Source organism: Vipera ursinii, assembly GCF_947247035.1.
Source record: "Vipera ursinii genome assembly, chromosome: 3".
NCBI lineage: Eukaryota > Metazoa > Chordata > Lepidosauria > Squamata > Viperidae > Vipera > Vipera ursinii.
Genome location: NC_139516.1, coordinates 186,104,396 through 186,126,378, shown reverse-complemented (window position 1 = coordinate 186,126,378; position 21,983 = coordinate 186,104,396). Strand labels below are relative to the sequence as shown.

At 37.2% G+C, this 21,983-nt stretch overlaps 1 protein-coding gene across 1 annotated transcript; it reads left to right on the top strand.

Annotated features, from left to right (window-relative positions):
- Window positions 1-532: 532 nt before the first annotated feature.
- Window positions 533-21,123, top strand: CALB1 (calbindin 1). The gene is made up of 11 exons (XM_083357390.1): window positions 533-735; window positions 1,279-1,355; window positions 10,164-10,238; window positions 13,862-13,945; window positions 14,050-14,106; window positions 16,695-16,772; window positions 17,968-18,023; window positions 18,906-18,945; window positions 19,033-19,086; window positions 19,208-19,279; window positions 20,646-21,123. The coding sequence occupies exons 1-11, from the start codon at window positions 654-656 to the stop codon at window positions 20,757-20,759; spliced, it is 789 nt and encodes a 262-aa protein (XP_083213516.1). The 5' UTR covers window positions 533-653; the 3' UTR covers window positions 20,760-21,123.
- The last annotated feature ends 860 nt before the right edge of the window (window positions 21,124-21,983 follow it).

Below are 21,983 nucleotides of genomic sequence, written 5' to 3'. Positions count from 1 at the left end.
CCTCTGTCCACTGCCTGGGTGAAAACTTTAACAGGCCTTTTATTCTTGTTAAAGTATTTAATTGCACCCCAACCTGGCCAACAGATGTGAAGATCACATTCTTTTACATCTAGAGAGCAGGAAGTTGATCTTTGGATTGTTTTCATTTATTTAAGATGGAAAATGTGTTTCTCTAGAGAGATGACTCTGGAACTGGATGATCCTCATTACTTTTTTTGTAGCGTTAAGTTGTCACTGCTATGGTTGAGCCTTTTAGATTTTCTGGGGAGCAGACTTGGCTTTATGAGACCCTCCCGCTTTGCTGGACAGGAGGACTGTGCAAGAGAGAGAGTGTGAGAGACAGACAGACAGACAGACACACACACACACACAGAGAGAGAGAGAGAGAGAGAGAGAGAGAGAGAGAGAGAGAGAGAGAGAGAGAGAGAGAGAGAGAGAGGGAGAGAGGGAGAGAGGGAGGGAGGAGGGGGAGGGAGCGCTTCAGGGGCGGAGCTCGGAGGCAAAGAAGCGGATAAATAGAGAGTCCTCGGCTAAGAACGAGGAGAACTTCTCCGGGCAGAGAGCCGGTCAGCACCGCGGACAGAGGCACCCGGCAACCGCGCCATTGACCTTCTTGCTTCGCTTGCGCCCGCCGATCGCCCAAGACTCGCGCCATGACCGCGGAGGCTTACCTGCAAGAAGCGACGGTCTCGGCAAGCCAGTTTTTCGCGATCTGGCGCCATTACGACGCTGACGGTGATTGATTACATCGTCCCATTCTTCTAACCTCTGTCAGGCTCGGAACCAAAGGGGGAGGGGTGTGTGTGTGAGAACGCTCAGCTGCAAAACTAAGCGAGAGGGACTCGGCGTCCTCCTACTTGCTCTACTGTAAGCAGGAAACTTTGTCGGGCGCAAGTGACAACTTTTACTTCTTTACGTCTAAAACGACGGGAGCATTTGAGGAAACCGACATTTTCGGAAGGACGAGCGCGGACCAGCCTCCGAGCGGTCGGTCGCTCTGCCGGCGTTGGGACTTCTAACTATTTGCCCTTCGTTCGGCAGCTGAAAGCTTCTAAAAGTCCAAAGCGCCTCCTATAAAAACAGTCATGTAACGTAGAAGGAAACAGGGCATTCTTCTCGGGGAGGCTGAAACCACGACTGCAACCCTATAAGTATTTTCCGAAATCTGGTTGCACTCAGGGGGACTTTGATCTAAGCATAGGATTGCTCTGTTAATTTGCAGGAAGGAGAGAAGCCACTAGAACTGTAACCATTGTGTTCTCTATCTTGGTGTTACAGGCAATGGATACATGGATGGAAAAGAACTGCAGGGTTTTATCCAAGAACTGCAGCAGGCACGACAGAAATCTGGCTTGGTAGGTTAAGATGGGGCCTTTTTTTCCCCATTTGTAAATATAATAGGAGTAGGAAAATCCCCAGAGTAGAGGGGAGTAATGTGGCATATAAATTTAATAAAAATAATACTTAACTCCAATAACCAAGCTCCAGTAAAGGATGATTATGACCATGTACATGTTTGGCCATGCACACATCAGTTTAAATGCAAATTGCTAAAACTGGAGAAATGGAAAAGTTGTGGCTGGAAAATATGGAATTCAGATAAAAAGCAAAATTTCGTGAATCCACACTCTACTAGAGCATTCCAACTCTGGGTTGATAGTAAACAGCTTACTGCATTTGTAAAGAAAGACAGGCAGAACTTTATTCAGGTCATTGCCAATAAAAATACAATCAGTAACACAATGCTAACAACAAAAACTATTATAAACCATTTGTTGTTACTGTACTTACACATTTTACTACTTTTAGAGAAATGAGTTTATTCTTCTTTAACAGACAGTGCAGATGAAAGCTATCAGAGTGCATTGCAATTTGAATAAAACAGGTGTGATCAACCTCTTGTGAATGTCCCTGTAAAACTGGCAATACAGAAGAATATGAGCTGTGGTTTCTATAGCCCCCATATCACAGGGGCAGTATTGGGTTTCATATTGGGTTTTCCTACATTTCTCTTCCAGGAGAGTTGTGGGGAGAACATTAAATGGAGCTAAGGATAAAACTCTCCTAAATTGGGGAACTACGATATGATATAAATATGAAGCTGGTTTAGACTAATATTTGGATTTCTAGTTATGCTGTGAGAAAAAGCAGCAATTTCTGTTTCACCTTCTATATCTAAGATCCTTCATCTTATTATTGATCTGGCTTGATTTAACTTTAGGATGGCATCACATGTGAAACCGTAGAGACTTGGTTTCTTTTAGACTGCTGTTTCCCGAAAAAAATTGTAATTGTCAGTATTAAATGGGTCAGTATGCTAGAATTGTGACGTAGTTTCAACGGGTAGGTAAAGATATTTATTCAGAGATTAGTTTTGAATTTATTGACTCCTGCTTCCTATCGAAGTACTGAATTTGGAACACAGCAGGTACCCTCATAATACTTCTTAGAAATTTTGTTTGAATCTTTCCTAAGGCGATCATAATGTGGTCTTAATTGAGCCCCGTATAGCAATTGCGCTTGAGCTTTAGCTGCAAAAACCTTAATTGCAGCAGAAATAAACTGTGCTCCTCTGGAAAAATAATAAGTTTCTGTAGTTTATGCATTGTGGAAACACAATCCAGACGATCATTTCTACTTCCAGAGTCTTGAAAAAGCTATTCCTAGATATCTAAAAATCTTAACCTGCTCAATGGACTGCCCACCTAAATTCCAGCTTTTCTATTTTGGTCATTTAGAGAAAGTAAGTATCTTGGTCTTAACATAGTTTATTATTAGTCCCTCCTCATTACAGTGATGCATCAGTGATCTCAGACTTCTTTTAAGCCCAATGGAGGATTACCGCATCACTGGCATACAGAAGTAAACTGATAGGTGTTTGGGTTAATATAGGGGGGATGGAAGGTAGGCCTACTTAGGTGAAGAATTAATGAGTTTACATAATACACAGTCCGGAACCAATACACAGTCCGGTCTATCTCCCTTCCTTACAGGTATTTCTTTTGGTGATGTGTCCTTGATTACTGCAACTAACTGTCAGTCTTATATTCTCATGAATTTTGATGAGCAGCAGGAGTAGACATTTGTCATTTGTGGCATTTTTAATTTATGCCACAATTTAATTCTAGATATTGTGCCCCAAACTGACCTGAAATCATAAAAGGATTGTCCTGAGTTGTACTAAGTGTTGCAGCACCAAGGCCCACTCTAATATTCTAAACTTAGCCTGTTCATCCCTCAGGATATACTTAGATTCAAGCCCGTCAATTAGTTTTGCCTCGTGTAGATATTTGGCATACATTTTGCTAATCTGTCTTAGCAAACTGATTGGGTGGTAGTTATCTGGATCATCTCTTTTGCCATTCTTGGTATTATAATAGTCAAGCCCCAATCCTTTGGTATCATGGCTGAATGACCAACTGCTGTGAAAAGTGAAGCAAGCACTGGGATCCACCATTCCAAATTATTTTTTATTATCATACGTAATAAATTTTGAACTTGGGGATTTACTGTACATAATTTAAACTGTTTAATTATATTTCCGATCTCTGAACATGTGACAGAGAGGTCTCACCAGGTCTGTCAGGAAATTCTCCCTTTATCCATGTAGGGCAACAAAATGGTATGCAGTGAAGAGCTATTACAGTTATTGGAAAAGGATGGAGTTACTATTCCCCAAAAGATGGCAGGACTTTTCGCACTGGCAACCACAACCAAGAGTTACCAAATATCCACACTGCATTATTCCCCCCCTTTTTTGATAAATTAATTGTAGTGGGTTGGTATTTTTTTCCCAATTTCACTAGGTCAGAAATTGAACAAAATTTCAATTTTGTTTGTGTCAAAAAATTCTCTTTGTATAATTTTAGGTGACAATTTAGAGAATTCCAAGCTTCACATGACATGTTCTTGGATTATGCTTAACTGTAATAGGTTGGGGAGCAGTTAACAATGATTGGAATAATTTTTTAATTTATTGAAATTAGCAAGAACAATTGCCATACACTATGGCTTAGAACTGGGAAAGATTGAGGGTAAGAGAAGAAGGGGACGACAGAGAATGAGGTGGCTGGATGGAGTCACTGAAGCAGTAGGCCTGAGCTTAAATGGACTCCAGAAGATGGTAGAGGAAGGCCTGGATGAACATTGTCCATAGGGTCATGATGAGTTGGACACGACTTCGCAACTAATACTAATAACATGGCTTAGTAAAGTGATTTGGTTGACACCCATTAAACAAAATTGGTGATTATTGCTGCATGCTGAGGTATTCATATAGCACGAATAGGGCAAAGGTCATAGCAAAAAAGGGTACAAACAACCTATCAAAAAAATTCAGGTGCAAAGTAACAAACTTAGATAAGGAATTAAGTTTTCGGAGATCCCAGCTTAGTCTAACTGGACTAGTGGGTAAACTTAACTGGGTAATTATCACTGCTGGACCCATTTAATACTACCAGATGGTTTTGTAAAAGTTTGAAACATGACAAAATCCTCTACAATCAAGGTATACATTCTTAGATTGGAAGAGTAAAACAGATGTTATTATAGGAGACAATGGCTGGCAAGGGAGTTTAGCAAAGAGTGATTTATCATTTGCTCCACTTCTTGTGTTAAAGTCATCACTAGTATTAAGTATGCTACTGGGAACACAACTATTAAATCTCCCACATAGGTATCTATTTTATCCCTTACTTGTTTCATCTGTAAACATATTTGCAGGGGTGGAATATACGCATTAAACATGAGGAGTTGCCTCTTCCTGAATTGCAAGAGAGTTGCCAATGCATACCGGTTTGATAGTTGTAAACTAGTTATTTAGGCAGAATGCCTAAGCCCCAACAAAGCCTTCCATTTTATATGCTAGGCACAGCTTCCAATGTAATTGTCTTAAGCCCTTTGACTAGCAGTTTAGCTGCATACAATGGTTCCTGGAAAAAAAATTATGTCATAACTAGAGATATATGCCAGAAAAGATTACTGCTGGATTTCCATCCTGTGGTGTTCCAGGAAATAACAAAACAGAAAAGTAAATATTGGTTGCATGTCATCCAGTTGAGTTGGGCAGTTATTGCTGTAGGCATTTGCTGAAAAACACTGAGAGGGAGGTTGTATACCCCACAACTCCTGCACTGTCAACTGCAGCACTGGAACAGTATATATCAGATATCCAGGTGCCCTTTAATGAGACCGAGATGGAATCCTGTAAATGTTGATGTGCAAACTCAGTTATTTGTGGGGCTAAGTTTGCAGCTCCTGGGGGTACGTTGGATTCTTCAATGACATAAGCTAGTTATTTGTCTACCTATCTATGAACTTGGAGACAAGTTCATATTAATATCATTTTTAAACTTTCTGCAGGGGGCACGGAAACCAAATCAATGGGGCAGTTGTCTTGTCCACTGTGGATTAAGTTTGTGTAAGGTCCTCTAACTTCTTTAGTACGCCCTCCTGATTGTAACCAAACAAAGTTCCAAAGGTTTCAATTATTTCTGCTGCCAGCAGCTAGCTGAAATCTGCCCCCTTCTCTGCCTGAAATTGCTTCTCCCAAGAGGGTTGGTTTATTATTTTTGCAATTGGAGCAGCAGCATCCATTCCTGATTTCTCAAAATGGTAGTATGGTAGTATCTTGATGTAATGGCTCAATGAATGGGGAGATCTGTGTCTCAAAAAATATAGTGGAACAATGAGTAAAGTGGTCAGCATGGGTTTAATTATGAAAAGCATACTTGGGATAATAGACTGCTTGAATGCATACAGTCCATCTTGCTAGGCTGGCGTTTCACCGAGTGTAAGTCAATTGCACAGTAATGACATAGAAATAGCTGACTTAGGGAGTAATGTATTGTTTTCTTGAACCTCACCATCTACTGCTGAGTCTATTAAAGCTGATTTGTAAGTAGATTAGTTCGCAACACATGGTTGTTTTGATCTTGATTTTCAGCCCTCCTGTTGCTCAAGGTTTGTAGGGCAGATTTTAGAGTTTGTTTCCCTTTTCTCTATCAATTCGTGGTATAAAGCTTGTGTTTCAGTTAGAGTAGCCTGAGAATTTTTGGATCAGTTTCCTGCTTCAACAAGGTGAGTCAATTTGTTGTGGAAAGATTGGGTAAATGCATCAAGGGACTCTTGCAGCAAGTCCACATTCAATTTTGTTTCTGTTAAATAGTCAAAAAATAGTAATTCAGTCTATGCAATTAGTGAGCTTTGCTTAGATGCGAGTTCTGTAGTCTCATTTTTAGAAATTTCTTCCTGAAATTTTTTCTTTATATGAGATACTGCAGTTGAGTATGCAGCTGCCTCAGAAAAAGAGACTGTTATATCTAAAATACCTAGGGAATTTGGTTCTTCAGTGTTATAAGTGGGATGGTCCTCTGCGCTATTATCTTGTTAAGTCCCAATTCATATCTGTTTGAAGCATGTCCAGGAGTTGGTTTAGTGATAATGCTGTTGTAGATGCTGTCATTACTTAGTTTTAGTTTTCAGTCATCTCCTTTTTAAATTCCATTATGTCATCTGTTTTGTTGCTTACATGATTTGAGCAATATCTGTATGACAGAATTCATTCTTTGTCATTTCTTCCTCCTTCCCATGCAGTAATCTTCCTGTGGCGGTAATGCATACATAGTTCTTCTCGCTAAGTTGTTTAGAGATTAGTCAAATACGGTTATGCACCAGAACCAGTAATTAAAAAAGTGGATTAGTCTGATAATATAAAAATAGAAAATTACCATGCACTCTAATCACTAGATGCTTTCACTTTGCCATTTTAGTTCCTCCTCTAAAGAAATGTTTACTTGCATTGTGCTTTTTAGTGTGGATAAAGGAATTTCTTTTAGAGTAAGGATATAACCGTACTACAGGATATAGACTGAAATATGTTTCTGCCCCTTGGTGGCTGAGGAACAGAGCTGCACACAGTATACACAGACACATAGATTCCAAAATGCACACTCTTACACATATCTACTGGGTGGTGAAGAACTGGAATCATTAGGAATTCATGTGTTTAACATAGATGTTTGAAATTGCTTTCTTGAAAGAAAAAGTAGAAATAAATTGATGTGTTACTTGATATTTTTAAAAGTTGTTGAAGCTGTTGGCACTCATAGCATATAATACCTATTTTTCTGAATATTGCTGAGAACTATTTTTATTGGTTTCTGGGCAGGGTTTATCTGCAACAGCTCTCCTTATACTGACATCCTAGAGATGGGTTAGGACTACAGCTTGTAGTATGAATATCTTAACTGGGAATTGTTTGTTCACTGTCATAATCTAGTTAGATGGTGTTAGTTTAAAGAAGGTGGCTTGTTGAGAAATTGCTTTTTGTTGAAGTTTATATCTACTTAATAAGTGCCCAGTAAGATGATCACAGTATGAACATAGCTTGGTACTAACATTTAATCATTAGCTAGTTCCACAGCTACATTTAGTTGCAGAGTCAGTTTCATTCATGCCACAGTTAATTGCCTTCAGTTTTGGATACCTTTGTCCATTTCAGATTTAATTATAGGGAGAATGGAAAAATCTCCCTTCACCTCTCCTTCTTTTTGTTTGACTTTCCAATACAAGGTTTACAAAAAAGCCAAGACACTGATAACTTCAAGTGCTCACCATTGCATTGATTAAAAACTATAAGTGATTATTCTATTTTATACCTTCCAATAGTTTCTCTTCAGGATCTATGAGAATCCTGTATCATTATTTTGCATTGCACATTGAAACCATGAAGCTTTAGTTGTAATGAATATGGATTGTTGATTGAAAAGTTAATAATTGTATTATTTTTATTTATTTTGTTGTCTTGTGTATTTCTGCACAGGACTACAAACAGTTTACAAATAAGATGCACAATAACAACACTGACATTATATGGTAACATACACCAAACAGCATAAAATAATAACAGATTTAATAATTGTTGATAAGAAAAACAGAAAAAGTCTGGATAAAGGACATTGAAGAACTTGAAGACAGCAGAATAGAAGAGAATAGAAAATCACAAAATAAAAGATGTGCAACTAGGAATAAAATGACTATGGCAAAAGAAAGCAAAGATTGTACCAACAGTAATAGGTGTCTTGGATATGATACCAAAAGAATTGGAGCACCACTTGACACCATGGGAAACTGACAAAATCCCCATCAATCAATTGCAAAATTAGCTTTACTTGAAACAGCTAACATCCTGTGACAATATCATTAAACATCATTTGCCTATCCCTGGTCCTTAGATGAACGCATTCAGACTAAATATCTGACTGGGAGATCAACTATAATAATAATAATGTTTTATTTGAGTGAAAAAGATCATAAAGTCCAAACAGTAGAGAAAATACTATTAAGGCAATTAACGCCAGTGCAGTTCCAATAATTAGATACTCATCTGGAATAGTGGACTGGACTCAAGCAAAACTAAAAGCTTCTGGATAGGAAGTCCAGAAAGATAATAACAATGAATTATGTCTATCATCCAAGCACCAATGTTGACATACTCTACTTACCAAAGAGCATAGGAGGGCATGAATATTGCAAATACCCCGGACAGTTAAAGAAGACTATCTGAAGGACAGTGAATAAGATGCACTGAAGCTGGTACACCATGAAGGCTTACTGAATAACAGAGAAACCAAAATCAAATGAAGAATAGAAGAGAGACATGGCAAGGCAAATTATTTCATGGCCTGAACATTAAAAAACACCAAACCCCTAGCTGGCAATGCAGATAATAAGACATCACAATGGCTATGTAGTAGCAGGAGAACAATTACTCAAAAGAAAGCAAAGATATTACCAATAGTAATAGGCAGCTTGGATGCATTTCCAAAACATCTGGAGCACTGCTTGAACATTATCAGCATTAACAAATTACCATCAGTCAATTTATTTGGAACAGATTTCATTCTTGTGATAGTGATATTTTTAAAACCATGGTGCAATAACATCTGGCTATCTGCATTCATATATTCTCAGTATTCAGCACTGTGTAACTCACGGGTGTCAAACTTGCAATGTCATGTGACATGTCGTGACTTTTTTCCCATTGCCGGCAATGGGGTGGGCGCAGTTTTGGCGTGACACATCCGGCCCACAGGCTGGCAGTTTGACACCCGTGAGTTACACAGTGTAACTGAATTCTCTTTGTCTAAGAATTGTCAGCATTGACATACAACGTATGGTACTCATTGGTAATAACGTATACTATAACTACATGTCAGATCCAAACATAGTTATGCCTAGAGCAAACCCACTAAAATCATAGGGAACACTAACTAGCTTAATGGAGCATAGCTTAATAGATTCACCCCAAGGCAGAAAATGAGCTTTTACCGTGTACCAGCCATACTGAGTGCAGATTAAACCTTCCCACTGACCCCATTCTGAACACAAAGAAATAAATATTTCCCCAGGAAACAGGACAATCATTTTTCATTATCTTCTGCTATGCTGATGGTTTCATGGTTTTCCTGTGCCAGTCTTTAGTTGTGTGGCTGATTAGTTTGTGTAAAAAAGAGGTTTATTTGGCAATGGATTGATCCACTTTCCCTAGATTACTGTGTTGCTGTGTGCATTTAGAAGTACATCCAAATGAATATTGTCACCCATTTCTGCATACTCCTGATTGAGTACATATGACTGAAGGAGTAGATCACCTTTTCTTGAACACTCAGTATAAAGAGTAGATCTCCCTTTTTGGAAAGCTTTTCACATACTTTGTCAAGAGGCAAAAACAGTTCTTTTAAAGGGAACACCCTAAAAATGTGAAAATGGCAAGAGTACATACTAATGTTCATTATAGCTAGATAGAACAAGAATCCTGAGGGGTTTTTTAAGTCATAGATTTATTTATATATTTAAATCTTAATCTGAAATTTAATAAAAATCAGACAGAGATTTTTCATTTTATAAATTCATTTCTTAGCATCCATGAACTTAGTTTTTTTATCAAGACGCCTCTTAATGTGACTATTCTTAATAAATTAGGCTCCACCTTTTCTTTTTTTAAATGAGGTTGACCTCTGTCTAGAGGTCAGGGTCCGTCTACTCTGCATTGCAATAATTCAGTGCTTTCCAATATGGGCAAAATTTATGGGATGGATTGTGGTCTTGCTTCCTTTTTGTCTGTGCCTAAAAAAGATAATCAACATGCTTTTTATTTAAAGGGCTTAACTCCAGAAATGAAAACTTTTGTGGATCACTTTTCAAAGAGTTCTGATGGAAAAATAGGAATTGTAGAGGTAAGATTGCTTCTTATTCTGCATTAATTTACATGCTTTGCACTTATAGCTGTGCAGAGACACAAAATATGATATGATATTTGTTTGTTTATATTTCATATTTCTAAACCACCCATCTCCCTCAAAAATGGGCTCTGGATGATGTACAATATAATGTAGCCAATAAATAAAATAATAAATAAAAATTAACATTAGAAATTAAAAATTAAATTAGGGTAAAAGTTTTTCAAAAGTATGGGAAAATGCAATTAAATATCAAAAGGGGAGAAATCTTAAGATGGAGTATTACAGGCGGGGGGGAGCTCTCAAGGGACTAGTCAGCCCCATGGTTGTGGAAAGCCAAGAGATTGGGGGATTTTCCTCACCTCTGGGAGGAAGATGTTTCACAAAGCATGGGGCAGCGGCATAGCAGGGTCTCTTCCTAGACCCCACCAGTCAAAATTCCTTGACTGACGCAGTCTGTAGCATACCTTCCCTGCCTGATCGAGTGAGACCGGCTGCTGAGATTGGGTGAAGCCAGTTCTGTAGGTAACTTGGTCCTATGCCATGTAGGGCTTTATACGTGATAACCAACACCTTGAATTGGACCTGGAAACAAATTGGTACTCAGTTTGTGGACTAAGGCGTTATATATGATATGCATATAATACATGTATATTTTACAGTGGTTGTTAATACTAAGCTACAAGATGTTATACAGCCACCTTTTTGCAGGGGAAGTCTTGAGGCCCAGTCAGATTATAGTTCTCTAGTCTGAGGAAAGGAAAGGGGTACCATTTCTATCACCCGTTTTTCTCCTCTGTGGATGGTCCCATTCTGAAGTGAATTCATTTGTCCTTTGCATATCATCTTGAGATAATTTTATAAAATAGTAGTGGAGTGGTGGTAGATTGAATCTGTTCTGATATATATTGGAGCAGTGGGCTAATGCCTCCTTAAGTAACACCAGCTGCCTGCAATTAGTGCAGGTTCGCATCCCACCAGGCTCAAGGTTGACTCAGCCTTCCATCCTTCCACGGTAGGTAAAATGAGGACCCAGATTGTTGGGGGCAATTAAGCTGACTTTGTAATAATGCCGCTTGGGGTGTGTGTGAAAGCCCTAATAAGCAGGCATATACATAGAATGAAGGCTACTGCTAAGCTTGTAAGCCGCCCTGAGTCCTCGGAGAAGGGCGGGATATAAATGTAATAAAAATAAAAATAAAAAAAAATATTCAGTCAATGCCTCTGAGCAAACTCTGTGAACTCTTAGCTGTGCTGTCTCTATTTGCCATTCATGTAACTTAGCAATGACATAACTAATATTTTATCATAAACTAAAAGAGGATAGATTGATACCATTTACGCCCTTTCAAAATATTAGTGCAACTGAAGCTTTCATCATATCTTGATCAGCCTAAATTTAAATCTATCCTCCCCAATTAAGTACAACAGCTTGCTTTGGAACTTGCTTTATTCAAGCAAAAACAGAAAGTGTGTCTTTTAAAGAAATCCAGAGGAGAGAGAATATTTAAGAGGATTAGAATTATTTTCTGATAAACCATTGAAAGATGTAAGACCATTTTTGCTAGATGTGTAGCCAGCTTGCAGCAATAATCATGACATGTGATATTCTCAAGACCACAAGATGTCTTGAAACAGACCATTTTACAAAGTTTGTGTCCCTTCTTAAGGGTCTATTTCATCTTTTGGTCATTGCTGTGTGACAAAATAAGGGATCTACAGTCCTTCAGCAGCTGCTGCACCACAGCAACTATTGACAGAATAGTTAAGCTGATGGGAATTGGAGTCTAAAAAACATCTGAAGGAAAAATAAGCTTCTGATTACCTGCTATACAACACTGACCAAGGTTTGTCCAAGTATTCCATGACATTTCTGGAAATCAACTCCTGAAAAAATATCCAGATTCACCATGGGAGGTATTTTCCAAAGTCACGCTCAAAAAATACATTTGTTATAGAAAATATTCACAATTTGTAACAGCGTCACTGAATGATTTGATCTATACCTGAAGCCAGTTCTCAGGACAGGGGTTGCAATTGGTTGATTTCAAGGCTACCAAGCATCATGTCATGAATCTGTTAACTCACGGGAAGTGCAGGAGGAAGAACTGAACTGAAGCCACAGTGTGTATAACAGTCATTTGCACATTCTTACTGCCATAAATCAAATGTTTTGTACAGCTTCATGATAGTCTGCAATACAATATTTCTCTAGCCACACTGATTCTGAGTCTTCTACCAGATCTAGCCCAGCAGTTGACCTAAATCATAAAATATCAAAAGATTGGTGATCTCCTGCTTAGTCCTGGAAATGGGCAAGGTCTTTTAAGATTCCAAGATGCCTATTAGCAGAAGGTTCATTCATTCTATTGCCTACCTTTCTTCTCGTCATCTTATCTTATGAAGTTTTTTTCCCCAGGAAGGGCTATCCACTGAGGCCAGTGGCTTAGTATCTTCAATGGGGAGGGGGGAGCTCAAAATAATAACATTACTCTTCAGATTTCATTTTAACTTTGTTTTCTATCTTCAATTGAAATAATTGATATACCTCATCACTCTGAAAGTAGAACACTTCCTTGGATGGTACTACAAAAAAATAACCCAAAGGCAAATACTCCTCTGAAAAGGTCTTGAATGCACTATTTCTCTGTTCTCAGACTCTTGTTACTGATTTTTCTACATGATGGTCACTTCATTCATCCTTTCTTAATTTTTCCTGTTCTTTCCTCCCACTGTTTTTTCTGAAGCTGTATTCCACCCCTTAAATTGTATAATTTAAAGAAAACCATGGAATACAATGGAGAATCTATCATTCTTTCTCCCCTTTTTATCTGAAGCTTATTGAGATTTGAAAATATTAGTGGAAAAGGCCCCAACTTTTAAAAAACAAAGCTAATCTGGGCGATTGGAGGGTCCTTTTCTCATCTACAAATCAATATGAAAAGTTATTTTGCTTCTCTTAACAATAAAACATACTTACAACATTTAAGATTTCACTAGCATGTAATAATCAGCCATCTGGAGAAATTTAGAAAGGAAGATCAGTGATTTAAATATTCTGTAGAAACATGTAGGATGGATCAACAGGCTAGACTCTTGGCTAGCTCACATATCACTGCTAGCAATTTATAAAATGAAAAGGCTAAATACACATATTGCACCAAGCCAAAACAAAACTAATCACATTAGGACTCCTATCATTTTATCATTTGTGATCTAAAACTTATCACTTTGTTGTTTGTATGTACACTGCATCGGAAACAAATTCCTTGTGTGTCTAATCACACTTGGTCAAAAAAGAATTGAATTGAATTGAATTGAATTCTATTCTATTCTATTCTATTCTATTCTATTCTATTCTATTCTATTCTATTCTATTCTATTCTATTCTCCATTCCACTTCACTTCACTGCACTCCACGCCATTTCTTCCAGTTTAGTGCTGTGATAGTTCAATGCGTTGGGTACACAATAAATTATTCATGGATTGTACCTGGTATTTACAAACTACTAATCAGTTGTATGCAAATTTTTCTTATTTCCTTCTGGAAACATAGTGCAGTAAATTATATTTTTATTCTAGTTAGAAAAAATAATTCTAAATTATTATTTTTTCTTCAGCTTGCTCAGATACTGCCAACAGAAGAAAACTTCCTATTATTTTTTAGATGCCAACAGCTGAAATCTAGTGAAGATTTCATGCAGGTAATCCACATACATTTTCACTTGTGAAAAATTGCATTGGCAAGGTGCAAAACTTTGCATATGGATGTATGCAATTTTTTCAGTTGCTATTTTCTTAATTTCAGACATGGCGAAAATATGATAGTGACCATAGTGGATATATTGATGCTGAAGAGCTTAAGGTAAAAAATTTATATAATCATTTCTTAGATATTTGGGGCATTCAACATCAAAAGTATTTGCATAAAGCAACAAAATACGGTAAACAAATCTTTAAAAGTAAAGGCTGTACAACATAGCTGTAAAGACCAAAGAGTTTAATTTACTGTGCTACTTCTATTCCAAGTACATTATGCCAGCAACATTTAAAAATTATAATTCCAAAGAAGAAAACTTACAGAATACAACTACAAATTTCTTTTAGAGTATATAACCTCCCTGAAACCAGTTTTGCAAATCATGAATGCCTACAGATTATTGTTTTCGGATTGTACCATTGTTCTGACTGGACTGCAGGAATAAACTTCGTATGGGAACACAGAAAGCTAAATATTAGGGAGAAAGCCCTAGCTTAAATTTCTTAAGAAATACTTCTTTCTCTGTGAAGATAAGGTATTCATCTATGTAATTACTTATTCCTGGAACCTGAAACAGTACAGCCTAGGAACTGATTTGTTTTTACTAAATGTGTTTTGCCCTTCAGCTAAATTTAAAACAACAAATATATAATAAAACACTGATAAAGAGAGTAAATTATAAAATTAACAGAATCAAATATAACTACATGCATCACAGTACTTCTTAATGTCCTATCCGAGATAAAGCCAAGAGATATAGCTAGGGCTTTAGTAGATGTCAACTGGCATAAACTTCTTCAACAATGGATGACTATTGTACTAAGAAGGGCTACAGAAAAATTGTTTTTTCTAAGCATAGACATACAACTATCATCAGATCCAGCAGAAGTATATTGTGTATCCCAACTGCTAGGGAGCTGCACTTGGCAGTACCCAGTGAGGCCAGCTTCATCTCTGTTGATATATGGAAGTCGCTCATAACTGGATTATGCTATCAGGCCAGGATATTCCAGGGGACAAGTGAGGTACTGTGAAAGTTTGAGGTTGGCATCTGCTGCCCTCAATTTAATAGCAATTTGTTTCCTGGATATTTTTAAGAATATATTACTGCTTTATACTTTTATTATATACCATCTCAGATCACTTTTTGTGATATGGGCAGCCGTATAAATTCAATGAATGACTAAATAAACAGAGCAGTGACAGCTGATTGCAGAAGTGGACAGATTATGTTTTGAATCAATCTAAGGAAAGTCACACAGATTCTATGCCTTATTTGATCTTAAGACCTTTCATAGTTTTCTCAGATACTGTAGAATAACGAAATGTCCTGGGCTTCTGTTTAGTTAAAACATGAGCAACCTAGAATAGCCCAGCTGAGTTTCCTACATTTTCCCACTTGTGCCCATCCCTATTAAAAGCAAGAATAATACCAAGAAAGAAATTTAGAACAAGCATATGTAGGGATTTTTTGTGATAGACATTCATAATTCCCCAGCTCTCAAAATTTCTAGCTTAATAAAGAATTTTATCATGTCACTAAAGTAGGGCAACTGGCTGCCCATCTGGGAAACAAAATTTTCTTGCAAGGTCAGGAAAGCAACTTCGGCTCTGCTAACTAATTATGGAACTTGCATTTAAAAGAACAGGCACTGCCAGAACTGAGTGATCAGGAATGGCAAGCTTGTAGCCTTAGGGTCACGCATAATACTTTTGGAAGGGCCAAGGGTTCTCCTAAGGGCTTGATGTCCTTTCCCCATAGCCTGTTGCTTAGAAGAAGTCAGTACCAGAGAAAATCAGGAGTGTTTGATGAGAAATGACCTTATCCAAATTAGTTCTGACCTCACCTGCTGCTTGTCTCAGTTTTCCCCAACATACACCTACCCAAAGGGAGTCCCATTCTTACACAAAGCTCTATTCAGAATATTAAACTCATTCAAATGATGACATTTAGAACTCAAAGAAGTACTGTGTTCAGGAAACAAAATTTTAACTTCAAGTTGAGGACCAGTTGATGGGGAAGTGCTAAAGCAGTACTACTCAAGTCACACGAGTCACATATCCCCTTTCTCCTAACACTTGGCTTCTGTCCTTATAAAAAAATAAGTCAAGCTATTTGTACTCTTAGAAACTTCCAACCATTTTCAAGTAGCCCCAAATCACAAAACAACCAACATTCATGAAGTCACCAACAGGCTTACCAGTTGGTCAGAGGAATGAAGCTGGGGCTCCCAACTTGTGACACTGTTAACATAAACTGGAATAGAAGCTTTCCTTATGCCTGCTAGCTGGACAGGGAATTATTTAGTAATATAATGCTAATACATTAGATTTATATTACGGTATAATGCAGGCTAATCTACCTGATCCTCCCCATTGAGAGGACTAGGCATCTTGAATGTAGGAGACAGATTAAGTTTTCAGTTGGCATGACTGTTACTCGCTATACTTCTGTCCTTTGCATTTCAAAGATATATAGGGCAATCCATGATTACTTAGAAAGATCTATTAAGGTCAATGATTCTTACCCCCATACGTGAATGAATTGGGATTATAGCTTTTATATTTTCATGGAATAATGAGGAAAAATGTTATTTCTCTATCCATAATTAACTAGAAGAAAAAGATTTTATTCTGCAAGGATATCAGACAAAGTATTGCTTTTTGATATATATATATTAATTTTGTTTCAGAACTTTTTGAAAGATTTACTACAGAAAGCAAACAAACAGATCGATGATTCAAAATTATCAGAATATACAGATATTATGGTAAGACCTATAACTGCTATTTCTTTATTGGAATTACAGTAATTGCCCTACCCCATTTTAAAATACCCACACAGAACTTAAAATAATATCTCATAAATGTATTTAGACTTTGTCACCTCACCCTTTGAGTTACAATTTAGTTGGCTCCATAGGGTTCATAAATAAAGAATGGGCAATAAAAAACTCTGAAATAATAACTGAAGAAATCCAGCAGGCTAATCTATAACAGGTCCATTTTGTGTGTACAAGAACAGTCTGCTATCATCTTTGTCCATTTGTACTGCATGGATTTCATTTACAGAATTGTCTACAATGGCCATCCCAGCTGGGAAATCTGGGAATTGAGGACATCATGTTAGGAAAGTCTGCTCTCTGTCTTCTGGAGATAATGAATAGAAACTCAAGAGAGTTTTGGGAATGCCATATACTGCATGAACATAACATAGTTTCAGCTATATTAATGTAGTAAACTGCCATCGCCTTGGGAAAATTTTTGCATAATCAGCCTCAGAAGGTGGGATTTGGAGATGTGGGGCTTGGGGAGTGCCATTGTAGTTAGAACAATGAACAATAGAACCGTTATTGTGCATCTTGTGCATTTTGGGGGTGGGTGGGATAAATAATAAATTTAGTTTCCACCATTTTAACTCTAACATTTGTATAGTATTTATATTAATTTTTATCTAACTTTCCTTTGTGGATGTATACTTAAAGTGGCTCAGAATTCTTAATCAGTATGAAAAACGTCTTAGAAAATCAGGCTCAAAGACTGCATTGTCAGGTATTTTTCTATGCAAAGAATGACTTTGGATCTGATGGCTTTTAGAGAACATGATAACCAGCAATTCTCCTGCATAACCTATACTTTCCTGGAGACCTCCCAAGCTTTCAGAAATGAACCCTAACTGCAGAACTCAATGCTAGGATTTGGGATCCAGCCTGATCAAAACAAAATGTAAAAGCAGATGTAACAGCTGTTGAAGAATATGATATAGTAAAGTACATGTCATTAAAAGATCTCCTGAAATCCAAACATTTGAAGAGTGACAATGACTTAATGGGGAGGGGGGGGCTACTGGGTTTCATTGAGTTAGCATATTTCCCAGATATGGGAGACCTGTGCTTTTAGTCAAACTTTTCTCCTTTTGATTTTTTAAAAATAAACTTCTCATAGACTATAATTTAACCTTTTCAGCTGAAGATGTTTGATGAAAACAATGATGGAAAGCTAGAACTGACAGAAATGGCCCGGTAAGAATATTTGGAGGAAAAAGTAGAAAATCTTATCAATTGGTTGTGGAACATGACACAATAAGGGTGGGCAAAAGGAATGCTGGTACTGAGTACAAAGTGCAAAGCCAGTGCTATAGGATGTGCTGGACTGGTTCCTCCAAGGATAAACAAACTGAGCAGTCCATCCTTGGGTGGAAAAGGTCAACCCAAGCAAGCAATTGTCTAAATGTCTACATGCACTGTTCTTTGACATTGGGAAGAAGGAAATGAGGGCTTCCAAGAGAAGAAACGACCACACTTGTAGGCCCAGCTAGCAATATCCCCTACTCTCAGCAATTTATTTGTATCTCTTTATTATTATTACAAATAACTTAAGGCAATGAACATATACATATTCCTCCTCCTATTGTCCCCACAACTCTGGGGGTGAGTTGGGTTGAATGTGTGACTTGCCCAAGGTCACCCAGCTACCTAATTCTATGCTTCAAATAGGCATTTTTTTTAAAAAAAAGTCTTCTCAAAGGATTTCTCTACAAAATACAGGATATGTCAGCTCATTTGACTTTCTCAGCATCTATTAATCTTTAAAGAGAGTGAAGTGTATGTGGACAAAGTGTTTTGAAGCCAAAGTATTTTGACCTAGAAACAGTTTCAATTTGAAATGCTTAATTTTGAGTTCAACCAGCTGTTCACTGAAAAAGTGGTGTGAGCTGGAAATAATTTCTAGTGGAAAACACCTACAATGAAACATTAATGTTTTCAACCTGAAATAACTCTAAGAAACTGGATATGGGTTGTTTCAAGCTCAAAGCATTTCAGATTTGAAATAATTTGCTTTGCTCTGTTCTCTGCTTGTTTAATCATTATGGAATTGTTCTGAATTCCTCGTTTTCTCCCAAGGTTACTGCCAGTACAGGAAAACTTTCTCCTTAAATTTCAGGTATGCCAGTTTAAAAGTGTTCTATATTTGTATACTGATATCCTGATTCATTTCTGTTCTAATATTTGTCCTTCTTTTGAATATTAGGGTGTTAAAATGTGTGGAAAGGAATTTAATAAAGTTTTCGATACATTTGATTCAGTAAGTATACTTTTTTTTAAGATAAAGTCTGTGAACCAAAGTTTTCAATGTATTTCTAAGCTGCAACAAGTCAATGAAAGCAGCAGAAATGAGTAATGCTGTTGTTTTTTTTCCTATTCAGGATGGGAATGGCTACATAGATGAACTGGAATTAGATGCTTTGCTAAAAGATCTCTGTGAAAAGAATAAAAAGGTAATTCTAAGATTTCCATTTAAATTGTACTTAACAGGCCTTTTTCTCTTTCAAAGTCTAGCCAGTTCAAGAAGTTCTTTTGAAATGCTCTATATTTAGAATTCTGGATACAAAAGGAATGAAATCATATATGTAATACCAGACAGCAGAGTTTACTCCTACATTAACTCAATTCGCATCAGTGCTTTAGTAAAACAGCTACCATTTCTCTTAGATGTGTCCCCAGGCTGAAAGTATAGTAGCTGTCCTATCATCTTCCTACTTTGAATTGAATACCTATTAAAATGAATTTGAAAAGGATCACACAATGCTCTGTCTTAACAAAGACAAAAATAGCTGCTCTCTTCTCAAACCCCTTTCCACTGTTTTCTTTCAAGCAGCCCACAGGGAGCAGCAATTAACCATATTCCCTTAGAGGACCATAAATGTCAAACAAGAAGTCCATATCTAGCAACACCCCTGATAGTTACCATAGTTAATTCATAGTAAAATGGTAGGGAATGTGCACTTAGTGACAAAAGAATGGAAACACAGTTGTCAATATGGCACAATGTCACTCCTGAGGCAGGATTCACATAGGTTGCTAAGGTGAGGGTTAGCATACCACAGACAATAGCTTCCCAAACCAAAATTCTGAAGTAAAATCATGGGGTTTTTTTGCTCTTTGCCCCCCCCAAAGTATTTTCTTTTGCCAAAATAAATTTAAAAATGTGTGCATGAACCTTTATTAACACAAATGTTTTGATTTGATTGTCCCAGCCCAGAAATTCAACCCTTCTCATTCGGTGGCACATCACTGGCTGTGCCCATTGTGACCCCTGAGAAACAAATAAAAAGTAAACAAATACATAAATAATCCTCACCTGCCAAAGGACTATTATGCTTACAGTAGGAATTTTTAACTTTTTTAATAACCCACAGTTGACTGGGTTAATAGATTGCACTAAACCAGGCATGTCAAACTTGCGACATCACATGACATATCACAACTTTTTCCCCATTGCCAATGGGGAGGGCGTGGTTTCGGTGTGACACATCCGGCCCATGGGCCGGCAGTTTGACATCCCTGCACTAAACCATAAAGCAGGTATTATAATCTGCAATTGTTTATTCATAACTACACAAAAAGCAAACAGTAATTTAGTTTAGCACAACACATAAACACAGCCCCAGAAATACACACTGCTTCTCACACACGCAAACTTTTCTAAATCGACTCCTTTCAAATGGCTTGGTAACAACTGTTCCTGTTCCCAACCACCTCAGTGTAAATGTGAGAAATGCAATTCAACACTACTGGAGGATGTCAAGTCAAAAGGAATGATATCTAGTGACTTTAAAATACATTTTCTTTTTTTAAAAACAGGAATTAGATATCAATAACCTTGCAATGTACAAGAAGAACATTATGGCCTTGTCTGATGGAGGAAAACTTTACAGAACAGAACTTGCTCTCATCCTCTGTGCTGGGGAAAATTAGAGTCTGTCCTCATTTCCACTCCAACTAGTAATATATTGTATCTTAAAAAACAAAAAAGGAAATAAACTGTGCATTATAAGAGAATAGGCTTTATTTCTTTTATACTTTGTAAATTTAAAATTGCATATATATAGATAATTAGCCAGGTTATGTGGCACATTCTTCTCAGCTTGTTCCTACTATGTTCGTAATGTACAGCTTTTGTAACTAAAGAGGATGTCTTAATTACCTGGGCCAGTCTGTCAATACATTTACCAATAAACATGGCTTTGTTTTTGTGAGACATAGGAGGTTTTTAGAGCACAGCTGAGATTGGTATTGGCTCAGTCTCCATTAAGCAAATAGATTTTCGACAATGTCAGAAAGAAACACTCATTTAAAATCAGTTTAGGATGATGGTGGATTTATTATTTTTCTTTCCTTTCTTGTAAAGGAATGTAGGACATGGATAGGAGGGAGACTGCTGGGATCCACCAGAATTTTTTGGTGGTGTCATCTTCTAGAAAGTGAAGGTTAGCCTTTTTGTCAAGTGTACTGTAAGTCAATCAATCCAAAAAGACTAGTCACCTCTTTCTAGGAGATATCCCATATCTAAATATGCCAGAAACCACTGAGAAATATTTAAGAAGTTCATTATTTGCAAAACAGTTTCAGGTGAGAAAGGATTTGGGCATAGAAACATCAGCAGTGCTTTAGATTACATTGATCAGGTCAACTTCCAACATGTTATAAATGTCCCGCTCTCCAGCTTCTTTAAATTCACTACCAAGGTCAACAGAGGTTCTGGATGTGAAGGTGCTGAACTTCCTGACGTGTTTTTAAGCTTCCTTGTTGCCTGGCAAGAAGAACATTGTATTTTTACCAGACAAATGGCATATTTCTAATCAGTTAAAGATTAATACATAAAATTGCCTCATATTTTACTTTCAATCTTTAGCATTTGTAAATCAGAGAATGTCAGTCCATTTTTCTAAAACTATTTACACATTTTGCATAATATAACTCCTGCAAACTGCTGTTTTTACATCATTCTGTGTAATCTATAATTAAATTTAATATGCTAATATACCGGTACACAATTTGTTTGATATTCTGTTCTAAAATAAAGTCTTCACAATCATATGGATCATCCCACAACCCCAGCTAATTTTCCTCCTATTCTCCACAAGAAATAGTAAATTTATCTCCTAATTTTTGTAAGTGGTTGAAGCATATGCAGCACCA

Excerpts from the sequence above, each read along its gene's own strand:
- CALB1 (XM_083357390.1), top strand. The coding sequence starts at position 654 with ATGACCGCGGAGGCTTACCTGCAAGAAGCGACGGTCTCGGCAAGCCAG. Across the intron at positions 16,773-17,967 it reads CAGAATATACAGATATTATG|CTGAAGATGTTTGATGAAAA; the intron begins GTAAGACCTATA and ends TAACCTTTTCAG. Across the intron at positions 19,087-19,207 it reads TTTTCGATACATTTGATTCA|GATGGGAATGGCTACATAGA; the intron begins GTAAGTATACTT and ends TTTCCTATTCAG.